Raw genomic sequence first — 20412 nt, 5'->3', positions numbered from 1 at the left:
TCTCATATTGCTGTGAGATTCTGCTGATATGAGTCAGAAGAGGTAAATTACGTGGGGGGGGGGGGGAATGGGTAACCACTCGTTTAGACATTCAAAAGAAAACAAACAAAACAATGTAATCCAGGAGGGCGGAAGATAACTGGAATGAAGTGCTTAAATGCACCCCAGGAGATGACCTTGAAAACTGCTTAGTGCGAAATACAGCTCATACAGCTCGAAGGGAAAGGTGCACCCAGCTGCTACCCTACATGAGTAAACGGAATATTTTCTGAAGCAACTAAATTCAGTCCGTTACCTGGCTAATTAGAGGAGTTTCCGTTATCTATGTCCCAGAGTTATTTCTTATCTTCCAAACACCTGCACAACTAGAATACCAAGACACAATAAAGAAGAGAAAGAGAAAGGAGAGAAAAAAAAAAAAAAGGGAAGGGGGAGAACTACAACTTTTCAACGGGTTTATTAATGAAAGTAGCACGCTTGAAAGCATTTGCGCTAAACTGAAACACATGCACAGAAAACGAGGGATTTAGGCGATACCACATTAATATGCTGGAAACACTAGCTAGTTCTTCCTGTTTTCCTAAAATTTGCTTAAATCCAATTTCAGCCGTTTCATTTTCGGTCAAAAGGGGAAAAAAAAGTTTCATTTCACAATACATCCTCCCCCCAACCACACACAAAGATTTGAAAACGAAACAGGCGCAAGCATATAAACACCCTACCCGTTAGCTAAGTCTTCACAGCTTTTTATCATTAGTCTTCAAGATTCGAAAAGATTTGTTCTTTACGCATGTATCTCTAGTTACTCACTGAAATTTTATTTTAGCATACTCTAGCGTACATTAATTTTAATTTTTAGTATATTTTTTCAGACTTTTTAACAGCAGTTCGCGTTTGCCAGCGATACCACCGGGAGGTGGTCGGTTAAAAGTCTTCCACTTTTTTTTGTTTAATATCTACTAATTTATTTTTATACTTATCACATTATATGATAATGACATACAACAGTATAATAATTTGAAATCATTTGCTTTATTAAATCACTTAATTATTAATCTAAAATATACCCATTTCGATAAACGGAAACATAGAACATCATAGAACAAATTTTAACAAATATTTGGGTACTGCAGTTCCTTTCAAATTTCTCACTACAGTTTTATAACTAACTTCACATAATTTTTCACTCCTTTTTACAGAGGAATACTCAATTCCAATTTACTTCTCAATGTACCGAAATACTGCGCATTTTTTCTTAAAGTCCAAGATGTTTAGATGCAGTTGTTTAACAGCTTAATACCATACTTCTACGGCATATTGCAGTTCTATGCTATCATTATAACATTCTCTCGTATCTCTTGTTACATCACTGCCCAGTCACAGATCCATCTTATATACTAAATTCATTAGTTTGCATATTTTGGGGAAAAGTTCGTGGTATTTAGCCTTGATTGATCGAGACTACAAGATGGTATATGTGCTGAAGTAGTGCACATGCAAAACTGCCTTCTTATTTCTTCATCACCTCTCTAATGTAAAGTTACATCCAGCTCTTCTTTCCAAAAGCCCTGATAGTAATACAGCAGGGATGCAGGTTTAAATTGAAATCGCTGAAATTAGATAAGGCTACTAAAATTAAAGGTAGGTATGCAGCTTACATATATATATGGAAACTACCCTGTGGCATGTTTAGTATTTAAGCACTGCGGTTACCTTATATAGAATTATAATTAAACTCCTTCACATTCTGCAGTGTCATTTATTAAAATACCCGATAACAGCGTATCAACTATTAGAACAAAATCATAGCTTCTCCAGCTCCTCCTCCTCCTCCTCAAAAAAAAAAAAAAAAAAAAAAAAAAAAAAAAAAAAAAAAGGAAGGTCTGATATTTGACTATATACTGTATAATAAAGAACAAAACAAATCTTTCTTAAACTTGAAGACGGAAAGCTGCGAGTTGGCTGACGGGGGAGGGGGGTCATTCCTTAACTTGCACATGTTTTGTTTTCCTTATCTTTGCAGATTTTTGGCTGAAATTAAATTTTTCCAATGAGATGAAATGGAAAGAGTAAGTAGTACCATAAATTGAAAGAATTGTTTAATACTTTTAAATGTTAATCAAAAATATTTGTTATAAAATTTCCATAATAAGACTGAGTAATTGTAAATAAGAAATGGTAACTGAACCGATATTTAGAATTAAAACTGATTTTGCCAAGGTAACTTCTCTTCTATATTAAATATGAAGTGGTTCTGATATTTTGGGTGGCGATATCAGAAATGTATTTTGTTATAAATGTTTATAAGCCGGAATGCAATTAAAAACACGCATCAATGCTCAGTTTTTAATAAATAACAAAATACGGCAGTTTGAAATTTTAGAATACAAATTTTTATCCAGAAATAGAATGTTCAGACAATCTGAAGAGATTTCCCTTCTCTCTGGGGAGTATATTTGCGCGCCAACTAAGATAATGACTTAAAAACTATAGAAGAATTTTGCATATCTTACTTCTACTAGAATACCTAAAAAGAGAAAAAGGCTTAATAAATCTTTCTTTCCACTGTGCTCTTTTCTATGGAGTCAAAAACGAGGAGCATTCCATCCTAATAAATAAGCAGAAGAAGGGGATGGAATAATGCTTCATTGTCGGCAGCAATTTAAAGCAGCTTACCGTACTGTAACATAGGAGTGTTCAAGCACTAGCGGACCACACAAGGCGACACCTTCGTGCAAAAAGAATTATATTTATTACTCAAAGCAGACGTTTACATATACACCTACCACTCCCCGGGTAACATACTAGTTTCCAGCACAACAAAAGATTATGATGGAATAAACGAGAAATACAGCGAAGTCCCGATTATCCGACCTTCAGTTATCCGCATTGCTTTTAATCCAAAATGCCATGAAAACTTAATTTATATCACAAATTTTTCATCTCATAATTATTTTGAATAATAATACATATTTTATCGTACTATCCATTTCGTTCGAATTAAGACCATTGCTAAATGATCATTACAGCGATCAGAAATAACCAGATCATTCTCAGTATATTTCCTTTCTACTGCATAACTTTTGTACAGCCCACTGTGTACATAATGTCCGTGCTTTTATTTTCTAGTTACTATTTAACTATAAATTACTTTTCATTTTCTAGTCAACTTTCCTACTATACGCATAGAAAGAATTACATACAAATTTCTATGTGCAGTAATTATAAATGTCTTATATGGTGACAAATTTCTCGTAAATTGTCTTTGTTGGGCAGACCTACTTTAGTGACCAGTTTTCAGTAACTTCATATTCGACATTCTCATTATCTAACCACTGTTTATTACCGCTTACGTCGATTAATCAAGGCTCTATCGTATCTGAATCATAAATAAAGAAAAATTAGAAGGACTAACTTTTTTTCGTCTGTTGAATAGTAAGGTCTATGTTAATTAACGCATTTTTTATGTTCAGTCTATCCTGTACTTCTGTTTCTTAACACAGTTCTAACAGAAATATAAATTAGGTGAATTTTAAAACAGAGAGCAATAGTGTGACAGAGAGCACTTCTCTCGAAATCTACCCGCTTGTTTCGAAGGTAGTTCGGTGAGCGTCTTTTAGCTTTTATTAGTATTTGTGCTTAGAAGTTAAGTTATTTGAATAAGGCAAAGAAAATTACAAGGACTATCTGCATAACACAAGGAATGCCTTCATGTAGGACTTTCTTACGAAAACTCGCTCGAATTACGTTGCTCACGGGAAAACCCACGAAACCAACCATGCAGCCAGCCCATTCACCTAGGTTCAAATCCAAAGCGGATCGAACTAAAAGTATTCAGCGGTCTCAACCACTCAGCGCCACTAGCTGAATGAAGAAAGTGCGGTTTTTAAGCTAATATACTTACAGATTGCGCTTTCTTTAGGAGCTTGGTTAGTAAACATTTAATTCATTATCTGCGTTGCAGATATTTTAAACTTGTTACATTACTAAAGTGTAATTTAAGTGTGTTAAGTGTTCACTCATAAGCTACAATTTCGCCATGAATAAAGTTTCAGTTTGGATTTTTAAACGTATTTATTAGTGTTGTAGGATTATTTATTTATAATATGGCAAAGCCAACAAGGGCTATTTGACTAGTGGAAGGGATGCTTTCGTGGAGAACTTTCTAATAGAAACTGGCGCGTACTTGCATTACACATGAGGAAAGCCATGAAAACAAAGTTTGGAACCAGCCCGTTCGCTTAGTCTCAAAGTACTAGGATTCTGTGGCATTAAACCCTCTGCTAATAGAAGTCTTAAGGAGGCAGACATGACGAGAAGGTTCGCTGTGTCTAATATGGTTTGGTTAATGTGATTACGGCAAAGCCTCAAGGGGCTATCCGCCTAAGGGAAAGGATGCCTCCGTGGAGGCCTTTCTAAGGGAAACTGGCTCGTATACACTTTCCACATGGTGACTACCACGAAAACGCCCATGCAGCTAGCCCGTTCGCAGGAAACGAGCCACGGACCGAACTAGCAGTGTTCAGCGGGTTTACCACTCAGCTGTCGGTGGACTGTACCTAATTCGTAACGAAAGTTTATATTATTCTTTTTAGATACATATCAGCAAGATTTCCAAGTATATCAGTTTAAATTGATTTAAAATTAACGATTTTACATAAATGGTTCGAAGTTTATGATAACTCTGTTGTAATACAATGAACCTTCTCGTGTCGATCGCCTCCCACTTAATGAATATGACCAGTATTTCTGAGAACATGAATAAATATCTAAATGAATAAATCATATGATGAATAACTATCTGCTATTATACACAACATCTCTATTAGATGACTATTTCCACAGAATAAAATCATCTGGAACCATAGGGCTTACAGAAGGTTCATTTTATATATCTTATCAAGTCTTTATTTACATTTTTTTATTCTTAATGTTGATTAAAATTTATTACAGGTGCCATATTTTTAATATTTATTCGAATACAAAGAACTCTCTCTAAAATGACCATTCCCGGTGTAAGAGATTTTTATCTTTCTTGTAGGCATCTTCTTGTAGGCAACCAAGAGATAATGTTCAACACCAATATTTACTCATGTTCTCAAAAATGCTAGATGCTTTGAAAGATGAATGACGATACTGAAAATATAAACTATTCAAAAATTGCCCTAGCGGGGATATTTTTTCTTTTGATTTACTTCCATGAGTTATTTATATATCAGAGGAAAAAAAAAATTCCTTGTCCTTAAAAATGTTAAAGCTTCCTGTGCAAAATTCGCTCTATTCAGTTCATTCCTAAATACAAATTTTTAAAAACAGAAAAACAAAATCACTAGGAACAGAAACTGCATGTGCGTGATTATGCGATTAACACTTTTACTGTGCGCTTTTTAGCTACAAATTGTGCAACAGGTAAGTTTTATTAAGTCAATAACGTAGTTGAACAACATCGCTTAGAGAACAAATAAAGTAGATTGTAGGAAAAGCGAAGCTTCCGTCTTAATAATACAGAAACATACAGCTCGTGTGATTGAGTGCAAAACGGCTGCAACTCAAATGAGTTTGATCTCGAAACGTTGTTGGTTGGGTTATAAACGCAGTACGATATGCTCGGAACCCTTTCTCCCCGATTGAAAGGCTATTAAGCATGTAGCCCTTGTCAGCTTTCCCTTGACTAAATGATCCAATCTAAACCAGATGGGTCTGACATCCTTCATTTATACAGTAAAATTCTTATCACCATTTCTGTCAAAAATTATGATATCAATGCCTGACTTTTAAGTGAGACACTGCATAAGATGAGGCTATCATCCATTTCCGTAAAAATCAATTATGGTGATGACAGCACAGTCTAAAGATGTTAACAACACAGTCTACAAAGTCGTTAACGCCTTAAGATCTAGAGGAAATTGATTATATGCAACATTCTTTAATTAGTAGGATATCGAGCACTCATTTAATTAAGTCGATAAGTAATTAGTCCAGAATGAGTTTTAAAATATATGCCCAAGCTTAAAATTAATAAATACTGCACGATTCCCAACTACAACTCGTCCTTGACGAAAGTAATCAAAATAATCCGAAATTCATAAAACTTCCCCCCCCCCCACGTGTTTTGATGTTTCAGCTCCACGTCAGAAAGGAAATGGGTTAGGAAACTTAGATTAAGGAAAGGCAAGGGACTTTGATTTTGGCTTAGCATCTTCTAATACAGGTGTTCTTAAGCCAGGAGTATTTCCCCCCCCCCCGAGGGGATTTCATAGTTTCAAGGGGGATGATGTCAGCTTTTTATTTACCAATCAAATATTTAGTTTTAATATATGAATACAAAAAGAAAACTACTTTTATTCAAGTTTTAGTACATATCAATATGTTCTGTACTTTTTCTTGGTTAATTCATAAAACACAGTAAAAAGTAACCTAAATTTAAATAAATGCATATGTATTTTTTGCGTTTTGGAAAGCAGAATGACCAAATAGCAATGGCGAAATACATGGAGTAAAAAAAGGTTGGGCCACTGTTCACTCCAATTTCATTTTACTACTCATTTAAGTTTCATTTCTGTAACAATTTCATCCAAACGCATGCTTTCAGATCTTACTTTGTGCATAAAAAATGACAAAATATTTCTTTATTTAAGCTAGATTAACAATCGAACTAATTCTAAAAGGAGTATGCTTAAGTTATTTAGACCCTATCATAACACACGCAATTGTTAATATCAAAGGTTGAAACAAAATTTCTGGCAGCTATGTTTACGCTTCGTTTCTCAAAAGCGTAAATGCGAATCAATTCCTTTCCGCATGTTCTCGGCAAAGGTATTCCTCTCCAAAAGCAAACAAAAGTTCTAATTAACTAGCCAACCAATCAAACCACTGGTGAAAACAGTGAAAAGCAATGAATAACCTAGAATCGGGTAAGAAACGAATTTTAAACTTCCATTGCTTAAATATTTAAAAACTGTACATATTAAATCAATCTAAACCGTGATAATGTTTCCAGTACTTCTTACACTACATACAGTAAAAACGCTTAAAAAGCAATCTCCGTCTTGCTCTATTTTCGTCTATAAAAATGACGAAGCGGAAAATCTCACTACCTCCTCGGTGAAAGTGGAACAGTTGTTTTCCTTATTTCACCGGCTTGTCATTAAATTAAAGAACTCTAGGCAGGAGGTAACACGATGGAAGCATTACGCAGCACCTCAATATATTCTCATATTCCTGTGTAAACATCAAAATATGAACTTGAAAAAATTCCATTTTTAGCGTCAGCTTAAAAATGGTGTATAATTAACATTCTGACAGCCTTAGCAGTTAGTTCCTGCAACTTACTATTATTCAATAAATAAACTAAAACTGTTTGCTGTTGACAGGTTAATTACAGTAAAATGTTTAATGGCTATTTATCTAAGGTGGGATGCTTTTGATTTAAGATAAACTAATACACGCATATGGGGTATATGATGAAAGCAACATCTGGGCTGTAAAAGCAGATATCAGGAAACTACAGCTTTGATTTAGCGGGCACTGGTCATTGGCCAATTTAACTGTACTTGCAATAACTATAAAAGGTAAAATGAGAAGGGAAAAATAAAATTCATGAAGACAGTGCAATGTTTGTAATCCATGAATTACAAAACGCTCTAGCATTGAACTAAACTACCTTAAGCATTCACGTGCTAATTGACTCGTATGTGAAAAATCTTCAAATGTAACAAGATGGAGTGAGGAAGAGAACAAGAAAGACAAAAGAAGAATAAGGTATGGATCTCTTGTATTTTCTATCTCTCAGTAATCTTAATGACTGCCCGTCGCGAACATACATGGTGAAATTATTATCCTTCATTTCCAATATCTTGAAATTTTCCTATAAAATGTGTGTAAATATACGTTGTAGTATAGAAATGAAATCGGAAAATATAACAGGATGCTCTGCTATCTCTGAAATGCACAAATATACTGATTCAGGAACTGCGTTTGTATGCATAAACAAATTAAAATTAATCTTGCTTTAAAGCGATACTTTTCCGAAAGAAGCTTAATGGATAACATCACAGTTCATGAAGAATCAGCATTTTAAGACACTAAAAAGGGTCCATCTAATGTTCAAAGACTACAACTTGAACTTGAATAAAAAGAAATGTTTAGAGAGAGAAGGTAATCGACAAAATGTAACGATCGGAACCTGGTGTGCCCTAGATAAGAAGTTTAAAAATAAAAACTCCAGAGAGGTGTGGGCTAGAGAAGGAAAACAGGAATCGTAAGTTTTCTTTAAGCGATTGGTAAGCAACAGTCCGAGACGTAATTTTTCCTGAGACGCCATGCTTAGCGAAAAGGATGCGATACGCTCTGATTAACCACAGGCAAGAAATCGGGGCGTCGCTTGCTGCCAATGGGTCGCACATAGACAGTCATTAGCTAAATACACTGCCAAATCATCCCCCCTCTCATAAAAGGCGGCATCAACCAATTTCTGTTGACTTCACTTATCACAGATGCTTTAAGTGGTTTTAGAAAGTCTTAGAAGAGAAGCACCCGAAGTCAAATTTTAGAGTACAGCTTTGAACATCGCGAAAATCGATTTCTAAGTAGAGAAAGTTTATTCCAGATGTATTTCACTGAGACACCACCACCTTCATGGCCTGATTCACCCAAAGGCAAACAAGGTATATGCCTCGTGTTCCCACTTTAAGAAGGACCCCCAGATCTTTCCATAACATTTAAAATATGTAAAATTTTAAATTTATTTTTTTCCCTATTCTAGATTTTAAATATATAAAATACTGATTCAGAATATAATTTATATATTATTTGTATTCAGAACAGAAGTAGGAACGAAACTTTAAATTTCTTGTTTTATACCTTTCATCAAAAATCAGATACTAGACTATTGATTGTCTTGCATTCTTATTAGCAACCGATATTCTTGAACGTTGTAACTAATGCTAATTTGCATAGCCAATCTTGGCAATTGCAAAGCCATCACATTTGAAAGTCATGAAGCCAAGTGAATATGATGGTCTTTTAATTATCATAGGCATGGCCTTATACTTGGATATTAAAATATATAAACAATTTAATTCCATTATTATGGTCTTATATCTGCGCTTTAATTTATTCGGATTTGAATTAAAACCATTAAAAATTCTTTATCCCTTCCCCAGGGCAAAAGCAAGATCATTATTAAGCCACATATAAGCTTATATTTTTTATAACTGAAAACACGAAAATAAAACACGCAGAAAGGTTAAACCAATCTTTCGTTTAAATAATTTAAAAATGTAAATGGAAAAATTTTAAATTATTAAGTTATTTTATGTTATATTTTATTTAATTAGCAGTTTTGTAAATCAGATCTTGGCCAGCTTGTATTTCATACTTGCGCGGATTGGCGGCATACAAATAAAAAATGTAATCTTGAAGGCAGCAAGACGATATGTAAATTTTGAGCATGTTAAAAAGTTGCTATTTCAGAAAATGACAATTACATACTGATATCCTAGCGATCACGGCAATGCCTAAATGCACTTTAGTTTAGAGCTTTTACAAAATATAACGCACATTTTGTTTGTTTAATCGATTAGGGAGACTCATGCTAAAGCTATCTGTCTGCGCTTAATACACGTATATGGAAACCTAAAATAAATAAATGCATAATAAATACGGTTAACTGAAGAGCTTCGAAACCCAAACATATGTATGATCGACTCTTGTCAGTGATTAGAAATTCGTTGTTTCGAGCAGAGAAATTAAATTTGCGAAATTCTCCTTTATTGATTCTATAGAATTTGTCTTTACAATTCCCCCCCCCCTCTTTTTTTAAGGGCACCACGACCTGAAAAAATAAATAAAACAAAATAAAATGAAAAATTAAAATAAAGCCTCAAATTCTGCCCAAATTTCAATAATACAACTACGGATATACTCTGAAAGATAAGACGAGATGCATAAATTCTCTTTCTAACAATTTTTAAAATTTTACTCATTAGCCTTATTTTTCTTTGAATCAATACCACAAGGCTCTTAAATTTAGAAATTTTTTTTTTCTTATTTTATGCATAATGACCATTCCAGAAGGAACTGATAATTGATGAAAATGCTATGTTGCAATATAATGAAAACGAAACGCAGAAAGAATCATTAGGAAAACAAATGAACCTTAATTAGGATTATTTAGTATGCAAAGGTTACGTGGCTCTGAAGAGCGATAACTACGTTTGAAGATATGCTTAAAGAAAACAGCGATCTTACTCTCGTTACACGTGGAGAAATCAATGAAAACTTCCACGCAGCTAGCCCGTTCACCTGTATTTGAACCGTTGTCAAACTAGCGGTTTTCAGCGATTTTACCGTTCGGCCGCTGGTGGGTCCAGACGAACATACTCTAGTTCAGATTTTAAATCATAAATCAATTTGGTTTTTAAGCTTACTAAAATCTGTAGTTCCTGATTACCTCTTAAAACAGAAACTTAAATTATAGAGTGACAGTAAATCAAGTCTTTAAATTATAAGATCTAGTTTAAGTAGAAGAAAAAAAAAAAAAAAACTCACTCTAAGGATGGTTTCCAGCTCAATGGGACTCTCTTCATTGTTATCAGGCTGCTAAAATGAAAAGAATAAAATATTTTAAGCATGCAGCAATTTTGAATACAAAAAATACTTTTTTTATCTGCGAATTATTTTAAAAATACATGAGGCGACTTCAACACCAATGATAAAAAATTCTTATCTAGAGACCAATTAAACATTACAAAAAGAAACAGAAATATTTCTGAAATAAAATAATGTTCCGAAGTACAGAACAACAACCGATCACTTAAAAGTTTTCCCGAGATTATGGCGAAGCATCATTAATAAGAAATGTTATGACACCCCTCCCCCTCATGTATGTTTAGCATATCCCATATTTTACAATACCAAGATTTTTTTTTTAATCTCAATATTTCTATTATCGAAAGTTTTGCAGCGATATTTTGCAAATTTTAAAAGCTGAAACATTGCTTTCAACCAAATGATAAAGTTGCTTCATCAGAGACATTAATTACCTCTATTTAGAGTGCGATGTAATGATATTAAAACATAAAAGTTATTACGAGGGAATGCTGTGAAGGAAAATATGTATAGTGAGTTTTTATAACACAGGGATACAATGATATTACGTTAAACAGGTTTGATTTGGTGCTATCTGCCTAAGGGAAGGGATGACTTCGTGGAGGCCTTTCTGAGGGAAACTGGCTCGTATACACGTTATACAAGAGGAAAACTACGAAAACACCGATGCAAATAACCCGTTCGAGGGATTCGTACATCGGACCGAACTACCAGTGTTCAGCGACTTTACCACTTGGCCGCTGCGTTACACAGGAGACTGACAGAATAGTGTTCAAGGTTATAATAAGGTAATATTGCAGCTGACCTATACACAATAAAAGTAATGTTTAAATTAGGTAATAAGTCATAGGTTAAAAGTAATTAACACTGTCGTTATTAAAAGAATTTAAGATCCGGCCTTAATTCTATACTCGAACACAGCAGAAAGTGTAGTTAGACTTATAAGAAAATTTTTTAGCATTTTAAAGAATTGTGAATCAGAGCAAATTTTCATGTTTCAAGCGCATAAATCATATCGAATTATAATCCTTGCATTTATAAGTGTAGAGAATGTAATAAAAATTCTCGTGAGATAAAGCAATTTGCAATTCGGTTTCCTTATTTTTATTAATTTCTCGCTAGCACAAATTTAACAAAAGCCTACTTCTGTGTAATCAATTTGAATTAGATTTTGAACAGGCAGCAATTATAAATTCTTTGGTGGAAAGCATTTGAAACAGAAAACATTTTACAAAACACGCATAATGTTTGTATGAGCTTCTTCAGAAGACTGATATCTTTACGCAAAAACAGATTTTTATTTTATTATTATTTAAACACTTATAATTAATAAATATGTAACTATTAAATTATCACTCAGCTTTTAATAATTATATGTATTTATTAATTTTCAGTCAATTATAATATTATTTTCTTTCTGGTATCTTCTTTACAAAAGCTTAGATTATGGCAAAGCACATGAGGGCTATCTGTCTAAGTAGAGGGAATGCCTTCGCGGAAGACTTTCTGAAGAAAATTGGCTCGTATGTACATTGGGCATGGTGAAAGCTACGACGGCGTCCATGCAGCGAGTCTATCCTCCGGAATTGCGAGCTCGAATTGACTTATCAGCGTTCTTCGACTTCACCGCTCGACCCGATGGTGAGCCCCTCCTTTTCATGAGAAGAGCTGTCATACGAATGTGGATCCCGACGCTATAAGTTTGAGAAATACTACATTTTGATAGGAGATAATGAAATACACAATAGAATGTCGTTTATCCGAACGGCAAAGAGCAAGGTCATTTTGAATAATGTGTTAACTATTTTTGGTAGCCGAAGAAAGAGCAATAATAATAAATACCTATAACACTGAAAACAAAAATATGCATAATCATATATCTGCAGACAAAGTTTATTTACGTATTCGAAATTGGGCAAAATTTAACTTTAGATGCAAGCAGAATTTGTAGAAATACTACTATGCTTTACAAGGAAACAAAACTTTCTCTTTCAAAAAGCAAAAATATTCTGCAGAATACTTTTATTATTGAAATACATATTGGAATGTGCTGTATATTTACATAGCTTCATCGTTTATAAACGATGAGGTTTCTGTTTTTTTCTTTCCCCAGTGAGTTTGTTTCGATTCTTATCTTTCAACGTTAACAACCACTACAGCCTGTTTTATTAGCTTAGATCAGAACTAAAACAAATGAAAAAAAAATCTATCGCCATAATGTATTTCTATTTTTCTGTATTCAGACAAATGCAGGATGACATTAGCAATATTGCAGCTGATAACAAATAGCCACGGGTTAGCTATCGATTTTTATCAGTTCCGTTGGCTCTGAAGCATGTTTCTGCAATTAATCAACATTTTACTGGTACGGAACTAATAATATTGCTCTTAAAGTAAGAAAAAATTAAACAAGCTGATTTAAAATACTGCAAATGGCTGATTTTCAACGTCAAGGATTCCATGCTGTTTTTTTTTTCCACCGTTACTGTTATACGAGTCTTTACTATCGATAAAAGCCAACAAAAAAACCTTTAATGGATTGGACTCATCTAAAATTTTACGGAAGGAAACTTATAAATAGTTTAGAAAACTTAAGACTATTACTTTACTTAGAAAACTTAAGAATATATATTTCTAGGAAAGTAAATAACTAAGTAACATATAACGAAAGTCAAGAAGAAAACCATAAAACACCATAGAAATTAAATATCATGAAATCCTTTGTGAAAAGGAAAACGATATCATGATAAATTATACGATAGTTTAAATTATCACGAGGGATCTCTTTTGTATTATTAGTACTTCGCATGGATACAAGGCATCATTTATTGGGAGATAACTTTAAAAAGGTTTTTCATAACTACCACGTAGATATAAAAAATAAGTAAATTGAAAAGTTATTCAAGACCATTTTGTAAAGATTATCAGGAAAAAAAAAAAAAAAAAAACAATGTTTAATTGGAAGAGATCTGCAGCCTCGGATTCTGTAGTACATAAATTATTTAATACGAGACTTCTCCGTATATAAAAATTAAGGATTTATTTGAAAATTCGCCTTATATTCTACGTATCCATGCGCAAACTAAGTGTTATTATTACGTGAAAATTTATGAGCATACGATTATATGGGATTAAGACCTTTCTGTTATGCTGTTTATCTAGAATTAAAGGATTTAAATGCATTATTTCCAGTAACGACTGAATCTCTTTAAAAGGTCTTGTTAGATGTCTATTTTTGATTGTGTCTAAACCCTTACAAATCAAAATACCCCCAACAGAAAAACCTTTCTCGTGCAGTTGGTTTCCGGGACAGAAATATCATCCGGGCATTTGATCTTCTCTTCGCATTCGTGTACGCACTTAAATTGTCTTCTGTCGAATTTTTTGCATCCTTCCTCACTTGAAATCCAAATTCACACCACAGCTATTCAGAGGACTGTCGCCATCACTACAACAAGCAATTTTAAAGGACGAGTTTCGGGATTTCTACCAACAGCTTAAAGTACGTTGCGAAACGTGTTTAGATGCTGAACATGACCATTTTGAATGAAATATAATTTAAATCAATCTCCATTACATTGCATTATTTTTCTAATAGAAATCATTCTGAGAAGTTTCTGGTGTTGCCTAGTAAAAAGGGGTTAAAAATATTTGTTTTTAAAGTTCATATATATTCGATGGTACATAACTGGTTTTAAATCAAAAATAGCAATCAGCAGTAAAACAAAAATTCCAATATATTCGTAACAGACCAGAAATTCAAACTCCTTAGTAAAGGTAATAGGAAAGTAAACTGGACGAAAGGGAAATGAAGGAAGGAAAATATATATCCAGGAACGCAATTCCATAAAATAGTCACATTATCTTAACCGGTAATCTGCATATAAACAAGCCTCTCCATCTCTTAAGATGGCAAATCCATTGCTGCCGTTGAGAGATTATAGTATTAAGATAATGTTGCACATTAAAAGTCTAAGGATTTACTACATGAAAATGATACAAGAATTTCAAAGAGAAGTTTTCCAATGAAACTGTAAATTCGTAGAGAAACAACAAATATTTATGATTAGATTTGGAACAAATATTTATGATTAGATTAAAAATATTTTGTTTGCATTCTTAGCGAAGTATCAACAGTAATGGCCAGATACGTCATCAGTGACGTCACAGGTGCAATGCCGTCCATGATGTCACAAGTGGAGGTGAGTTGTTTTAGGATGCTGGTTAAGATGATTAGTAGATATCCTGCTGCTTTTCGTTTCTGTTTACCAACGGATCAGTGGGATTTTAACAGCTTTATGTCAAGAAAATTTTATGTTTTATAAGAAAGAGTATTTCACTCAAGAGTTTCAAAGAGACAAAATTTAATTCTGTGGCAAATGGTTCCGAAAATAATCGATATTTTTCTAAATAACAAATTAAAATAATAAAACGAAAAATCTCTTGCAGTAGATGATTGTGAAAGCCACTGAAATATCTGCGACAGAGGAAAAAATGATAACTGCAATAAAAATAATTAACAACCACAGACTTAAATTGCTTAATTTAAAAAATATTGGGCAATGTAAGGAAGCTATTGTTAAATATGTGATAGAAATTATGTATAAAATTAAGTAAAATAGCTAAGATTACGAAAAATAAATGCTTCCTTAAACCAAATACATAACATATATGTTAGAATTAAAGAGAGCATAAAAAACATCAAAATACTGTTTGATATATAATTGACATAATAAGTAACGGTTATTTATGATGGGAAAATATAAGAAATCCGTTAAAAATCAGAATATGTTGAAAACTAAAGCTCCGAATGCTACTTACCGAGCGGAACTCAGTACTCCAGAAATATTTAATAATAAAAAAAAAGTTTTTTGACATATTTTTATAAATTACATTTCACTGGAGAAATATATACAAATTTATGCACAAACAAATAATTTCTCTCCTTGGCAGAGAGTACGCGTGTCAGCAGTTGTTTTCGATGGCGAAGCACAGGCCACAAACGGGAGCAAGGATGATTGGCAGAAATGTTGAAAATTCTCTTCGATTATGTTGTAAGGATCTTAAGTTTTACTAACGTTTATTTTATTTTAAATCTTTACTATCACTTCTTATTTTCTACTTCCGGCCAGAATTATAAGCGTGAAGGAGTTTATGCAAAGTTGTCTGGCGAACGCCAAGTATTTAAGTGTGGCCTTTTTGCCAAGCAGGAGAGAGGAAGCCGTGAGTTCGAAGCAGGCCGCTTACCTTAGAAGTTACGCAGTTGCTACTTTGCCTTCCAGGCTAGAGGTTTTAATCCTCTTGATAAATTAAACGTATTGTAGTGTTCACAGTCTCTGTGCTACATACGCTTCGTGTTATTATAAGGCCAATCTTATTCTAAAGTTAAATTAGAGTTTAGTTTTATTTTGATATCTTTTAAGTTAGACCCCGAGTGGAGGGTCATTGTATTCCGAAGTACGGAAGTCATTGTATATAAAGAAAAAAATAAAGGGTTTTGTATACCCTTCGTCTGTATCCTGTCTACTTACTACAATTAGTGAACATAGCTTTAGTAAGCTCTCTGTTCTAGTCAGGTCATTGTATGTTTCCGAAGAAGGTTAGAAGAAACATTGAACCTGATAATGTATCAGAGCCATTAGTCCCAGTACTCAAACTCCCGTAACTCAAGCGCAAGGCCATTCGTCTCATAACATTTTATTATAAGGGCATCTTTATTGCGGGATTCTTTATTTGTCTTCTTATTTTTTTTTTATATTTGAATTGTGCGATTATTACGTGACCAATTTTTAATCGAAAACGTTTTCCAAATAGTGCTTTGCATTCTGAATGTGCCATACGTACTTCAATTCTCAGTCATAACACTACAATCTGGCTCCAGAACCATTTAATTGCCCACATCTAGCCTATCATTGGGGAATGCGGGAACATGTAAAATTTTTATTTTTTATGAAAAATTATGTAAGAGCTTTTAATCTTTACCTTTAACGTAACATTGATGATGCTTCTCTAATGTAAAACATATCAATACTCTCCCTCGACTTTTATATAATTTTTGTTATGCGTATTTTAAGAAGGATTTATTTCTTAATAAATCCTCTTAAAGTTATTATAAATAATCACAATTTTTGGAAAACTCAGTCTTCCCTCAAGGGCAGTGATTGCGAAAAATTTCGTCCGATCAAAAGATGATCGGATTATAGCAAGAAGCTTTGATAATGCAAAATGATTAATAAATCTAACAGGAAATAAAAAGAGCCCAAACCAGCTATTTTAAGATTGATTTTAAGATTGACCCGCTATTGCGCTATTTAAGATTGAATATTTAGCATGGAATTAAGAGTTTAAATACTTCAAAATGGCTCTTTGGTCAACTTTACATAGCCTCATTTACGAGTCAATTATTGCGAAAGATTGTATATTGCATATATGTATTATTTAAATGTTTAACGTAATCACTGCTCCATCAAGATTATCATCAGAATCCAATCGAAACATATGGCTCTGTCACTTGTTGGTAGAGGCAAATCTAGGGGCATAAAAAAGTTCATTCAAAGTACTGCAATTTTCTAAACAGCGGTAGCCAATTAAAATTGACGTATATTTGGACTCCCCGGAACTTTGAAACAACTTTTTAATACTCCAAATGGGGTGCTTATTAGGCGCTAAACAAATGTATTACAGGGCAGTAGAAGCGAATGCTATTATATTTAGTTTCCAGCTGCAGTTAAAACATATTGCATTTAGTCAAAAGAGAATAAAATGGCCGTACTGTCATTAAAATATTTGTATTACAGCAGCTGCAAGTGACAAGCTATGAAATACTGACGTGAAAATATCTTAATTTTTGTTACAATGAATCATTTATTTAACAGAAACGAAAGAGCTTGCATATCCAGTATTAAAATCTAACGTTAACCTACAAACTACGATGCCAAAATTGAACATTTCACTACAGAAGCACTAGCCTTAAGCAGATACTTTACCAAATTAATTAAACAATCTTCTCTCTGAAGTGCACCTTCTCTGTCTGACTGTTTAACACCTAATACACAGTAATATTTCTTTTAAATATTTGAATTAAACAGAAGACACAGATATAAACCAGTACGAAAAAAATTAAGTTTTATCAAACATTTCTGTAGAAATTTTCAGAGATTATTGATAATGGAAGCTACGTATACCATTCGTTTTCATGAGCAGAAATGAATTAATAAATAGTGTTAGAAGGCAAAATGGTGTCTGAATGCATGCTCAAGGACACAATGCTAAGAAATGTGCAAAAATAAACCGTTCGGTAATAAAGCAGTGCTATGGAAATAGCTGCCAATAAACGACCAAGGCTTTCGAATGAGTTTTGCTGGTTTAGCATCCGTTACGACACTCTCATTACTAATTTTTGTCCTTTCCTAAAATTAACATATAACTCTTAGTTAGAAACAATAATCTACTTTAAAAAATTAACACTATATGCTGTAACCAAGCTATAATCCCAAAGAAAGGACATCACGTAGTAGAAATACTTTATTTGCAGAATCTGTAATCCAGTCTACATTCTTTTGATTTTAGAAACGCTCTTCCAACTTTGAGGAATTAATTTATGTTACACTACCAAAGCATTGTCACTCAAGCGACCTGGCAATTATTGCTATTCTAAGAAGCATACTCGCAGTTTTACAATTCCCCTCCTCTTTCTCTTGGATATAAACATATCACCAAACCGCCCCCGAAAAAGAGAGTTTAGCTCAAACTCTACACGAACCTGAAACTAATTTTATGCCTAATTTTACAAAAATTGAAGATGCTGGAATGGGGGGGAGAGGCGATGAAGTTGATTCTCATTAGCTCTTGATCCCTATATATGCGATTACAAAGAAATAAAAAATGAGCTCTGAAGTAAATGATCACGAAATGAGAGCAATATTAAGCAGAAAATGAAAAGCATATTCTTCATATTCCTTCACTTTAGGCCGAGTAGCTAATTCCATGTATCACTGGGTCCCAAGTTTCAGCGAAAAACAGGCTGGCTTCATAGGTTGCCGTTATTTTCTTCCAGTGTAACGTAAATACGATCCAGTCTCCATTAACTTCTGTTGTATTCGCAAGTATGTTTTGTTTATGTCTGCCTAAACAGGACAGAGATCTAGACCAGTATTCTTAGATGAATATCAAAGCACTTCGATATCAATCCTTCCATCAGCAGGTAAAATCAGATTCTTAAAACACTGGAAAGTAAGATGAATGTTTCGACTTAAATGCATAAATATCAGTAAACTTGCAAACGGATGGAATAAGACAGCACGTCTTTCACCCAAGATTAACATACGCTAAAAATATATACGATGGCCTTTTCATTGCGGTCAGCTTTTCTTCATACTGAGAAATGCTATGGAAGTTTTATTTTTAACAATAATATGAATTTTAGTCTAAACAATTATAAAAGCCGGGAAAAAATCCTCAGCAATGTTTCAAAACAAAGAATACTGATACCCTCCCAAGACAGAAGGCTTGAACATGGCTTAGTGCCATTTTTACATCACAAAGATTAGCAATGTATAAACATACAGATAAACTGCTTGAAAAATTATCATTGGCGAAACTATTTCATTACTGAAAATATTTCTTAAGGAAAAAAACCGTGAAATTATTTCATTGAAAAGGATCCGTTACTATTTAATGAAATTTATAAATAACTTTTAAGGTATTCAGACAATCCAAAACACTTCCAAGGTATTGCAACACAGGCCTAGAAAAATGACGCAGCTGCGCACTTACTATACGTCAACAAAATGGATAGAGAAATTCGAAAAATACTCTACCGTCAGAGAAGAGCAAGTGGAGTAATGAAACAAACAATGTCATCCACGATTTTGCTAACAGAAAAACAAGGAAAGTAAAGCTTCTTTATTAAACATTTTAAAATGTTGAAATTAAAAGTTTATTTTAAAAATTAACACAGGACTTTAGATTTGGTTTTCTGAAGTAGACTGAACAAATGGGCCACCCCGGCCGGCAAAAGCTGTAGTACGCCACTGACTGGGGGGGGGGGAAACTATGACTTACAAAATTAATTTATTTAAGGTACTCCAGTACTTGTTAACCATGAACTATGTTCATGTTAAAAATCAGAAATATAATAAATAACTAGGAGGAGGAAACTAAGTAACTCAAGGAGATAATAATAAAGTAACTACTGAGCAATTAAAAACGGGTCTATACGATCACTGAACACAGGAAGTTCGAAGAAAATAACATGCAAGGCGTTTCGTACTGCTTTAATGCATTTCAAATCTAATGCTAGTCCGAGATTGTTACGCTGAGTTGAAATCTGTCAAGCACGTGATCGGGCGGCTATGCATTATGAGGAAAAGTTAGTGGAATGAGGCTAATAATAAAGGTTCCGAACCAGTGACGGATTTCGCGGGAAACATCTGAAGGTGGTTTTTCTTTTTAATGGAAAAGGAAATTCAGCCTTTTCCCCGTACTTAAAAAGCAATCATTTTCCCTTAAAAAAAGGCAAAAACAATGAAAACGACTGCGATTCCACTTTGCATGAATGAACGCCACCTAACCTGAAATTCAGTGAAAGGTTTTAAATTAGAAAAAACTATTACTATCCGTATATAAAGAGACCAGCCCAGCATTTATTCATTGTTCCTTTCTATTATCACTTAGGTATGTTTTGCACTTTAAAAAAAACTGTCTTTCAGATTGAAGCTGCTTCTTATACTTATCAAAAACAAATCTGTAGTAGTTTAAGATAATAGTGCAAAATTACGTAATTTTCAGGCTATCTTCGCA

General features: G+C 33.5%; 1 protein-coding gene across 5 annotated transcripts in view; it reads right to left on the bottom strand.

Annotated features, from left to right (window-relative positions):
• The window catches only part of LOC118198679 (uncharacterized), a 358828-nt gene that overhangs the window by 196049 nt on the left and 142367 nt on the right, over positions 1-20412 (bottom strand). For 4 of the 5 annotated variants that reach the window (XM_035370443.2, XM_035370419.2, XM_035370428.2 and 1 more), the window contains one exon: positions 10552-10602. In XM_035370443.2, coding sequence (XP_035226334.2) covers positions 10552-10602 — 51 coding nt within the window. The remainder of the gene's footprint in view (positions 1-10551; positions 10603-20412) is intronic. The other variant, XM_035370436.2, reaches the window with a different exon arrangement.

The sequence above is a fragment of the Stegodyphus dumicola genome, chromosome X1, assembly GCF_044657685.1.
Source record: "Stegodyphus dumicola isolate Sdum_Otavi_A_Nest chromosome X1, ASM4465768v1".
NCBI classification, from domain to species: domain Eukaryota; kingdom Metazoa; phylum Arthropoda; class Arachnida; order Araneae; family Eresidae; genus Stegodyphus; species Stegodyphus dumicola.
The sequence above is the reverse complement of the archived record's forward strand: the minus strand, read 5'-3'. Positions and strand labels throughout refer to the sequence as shown.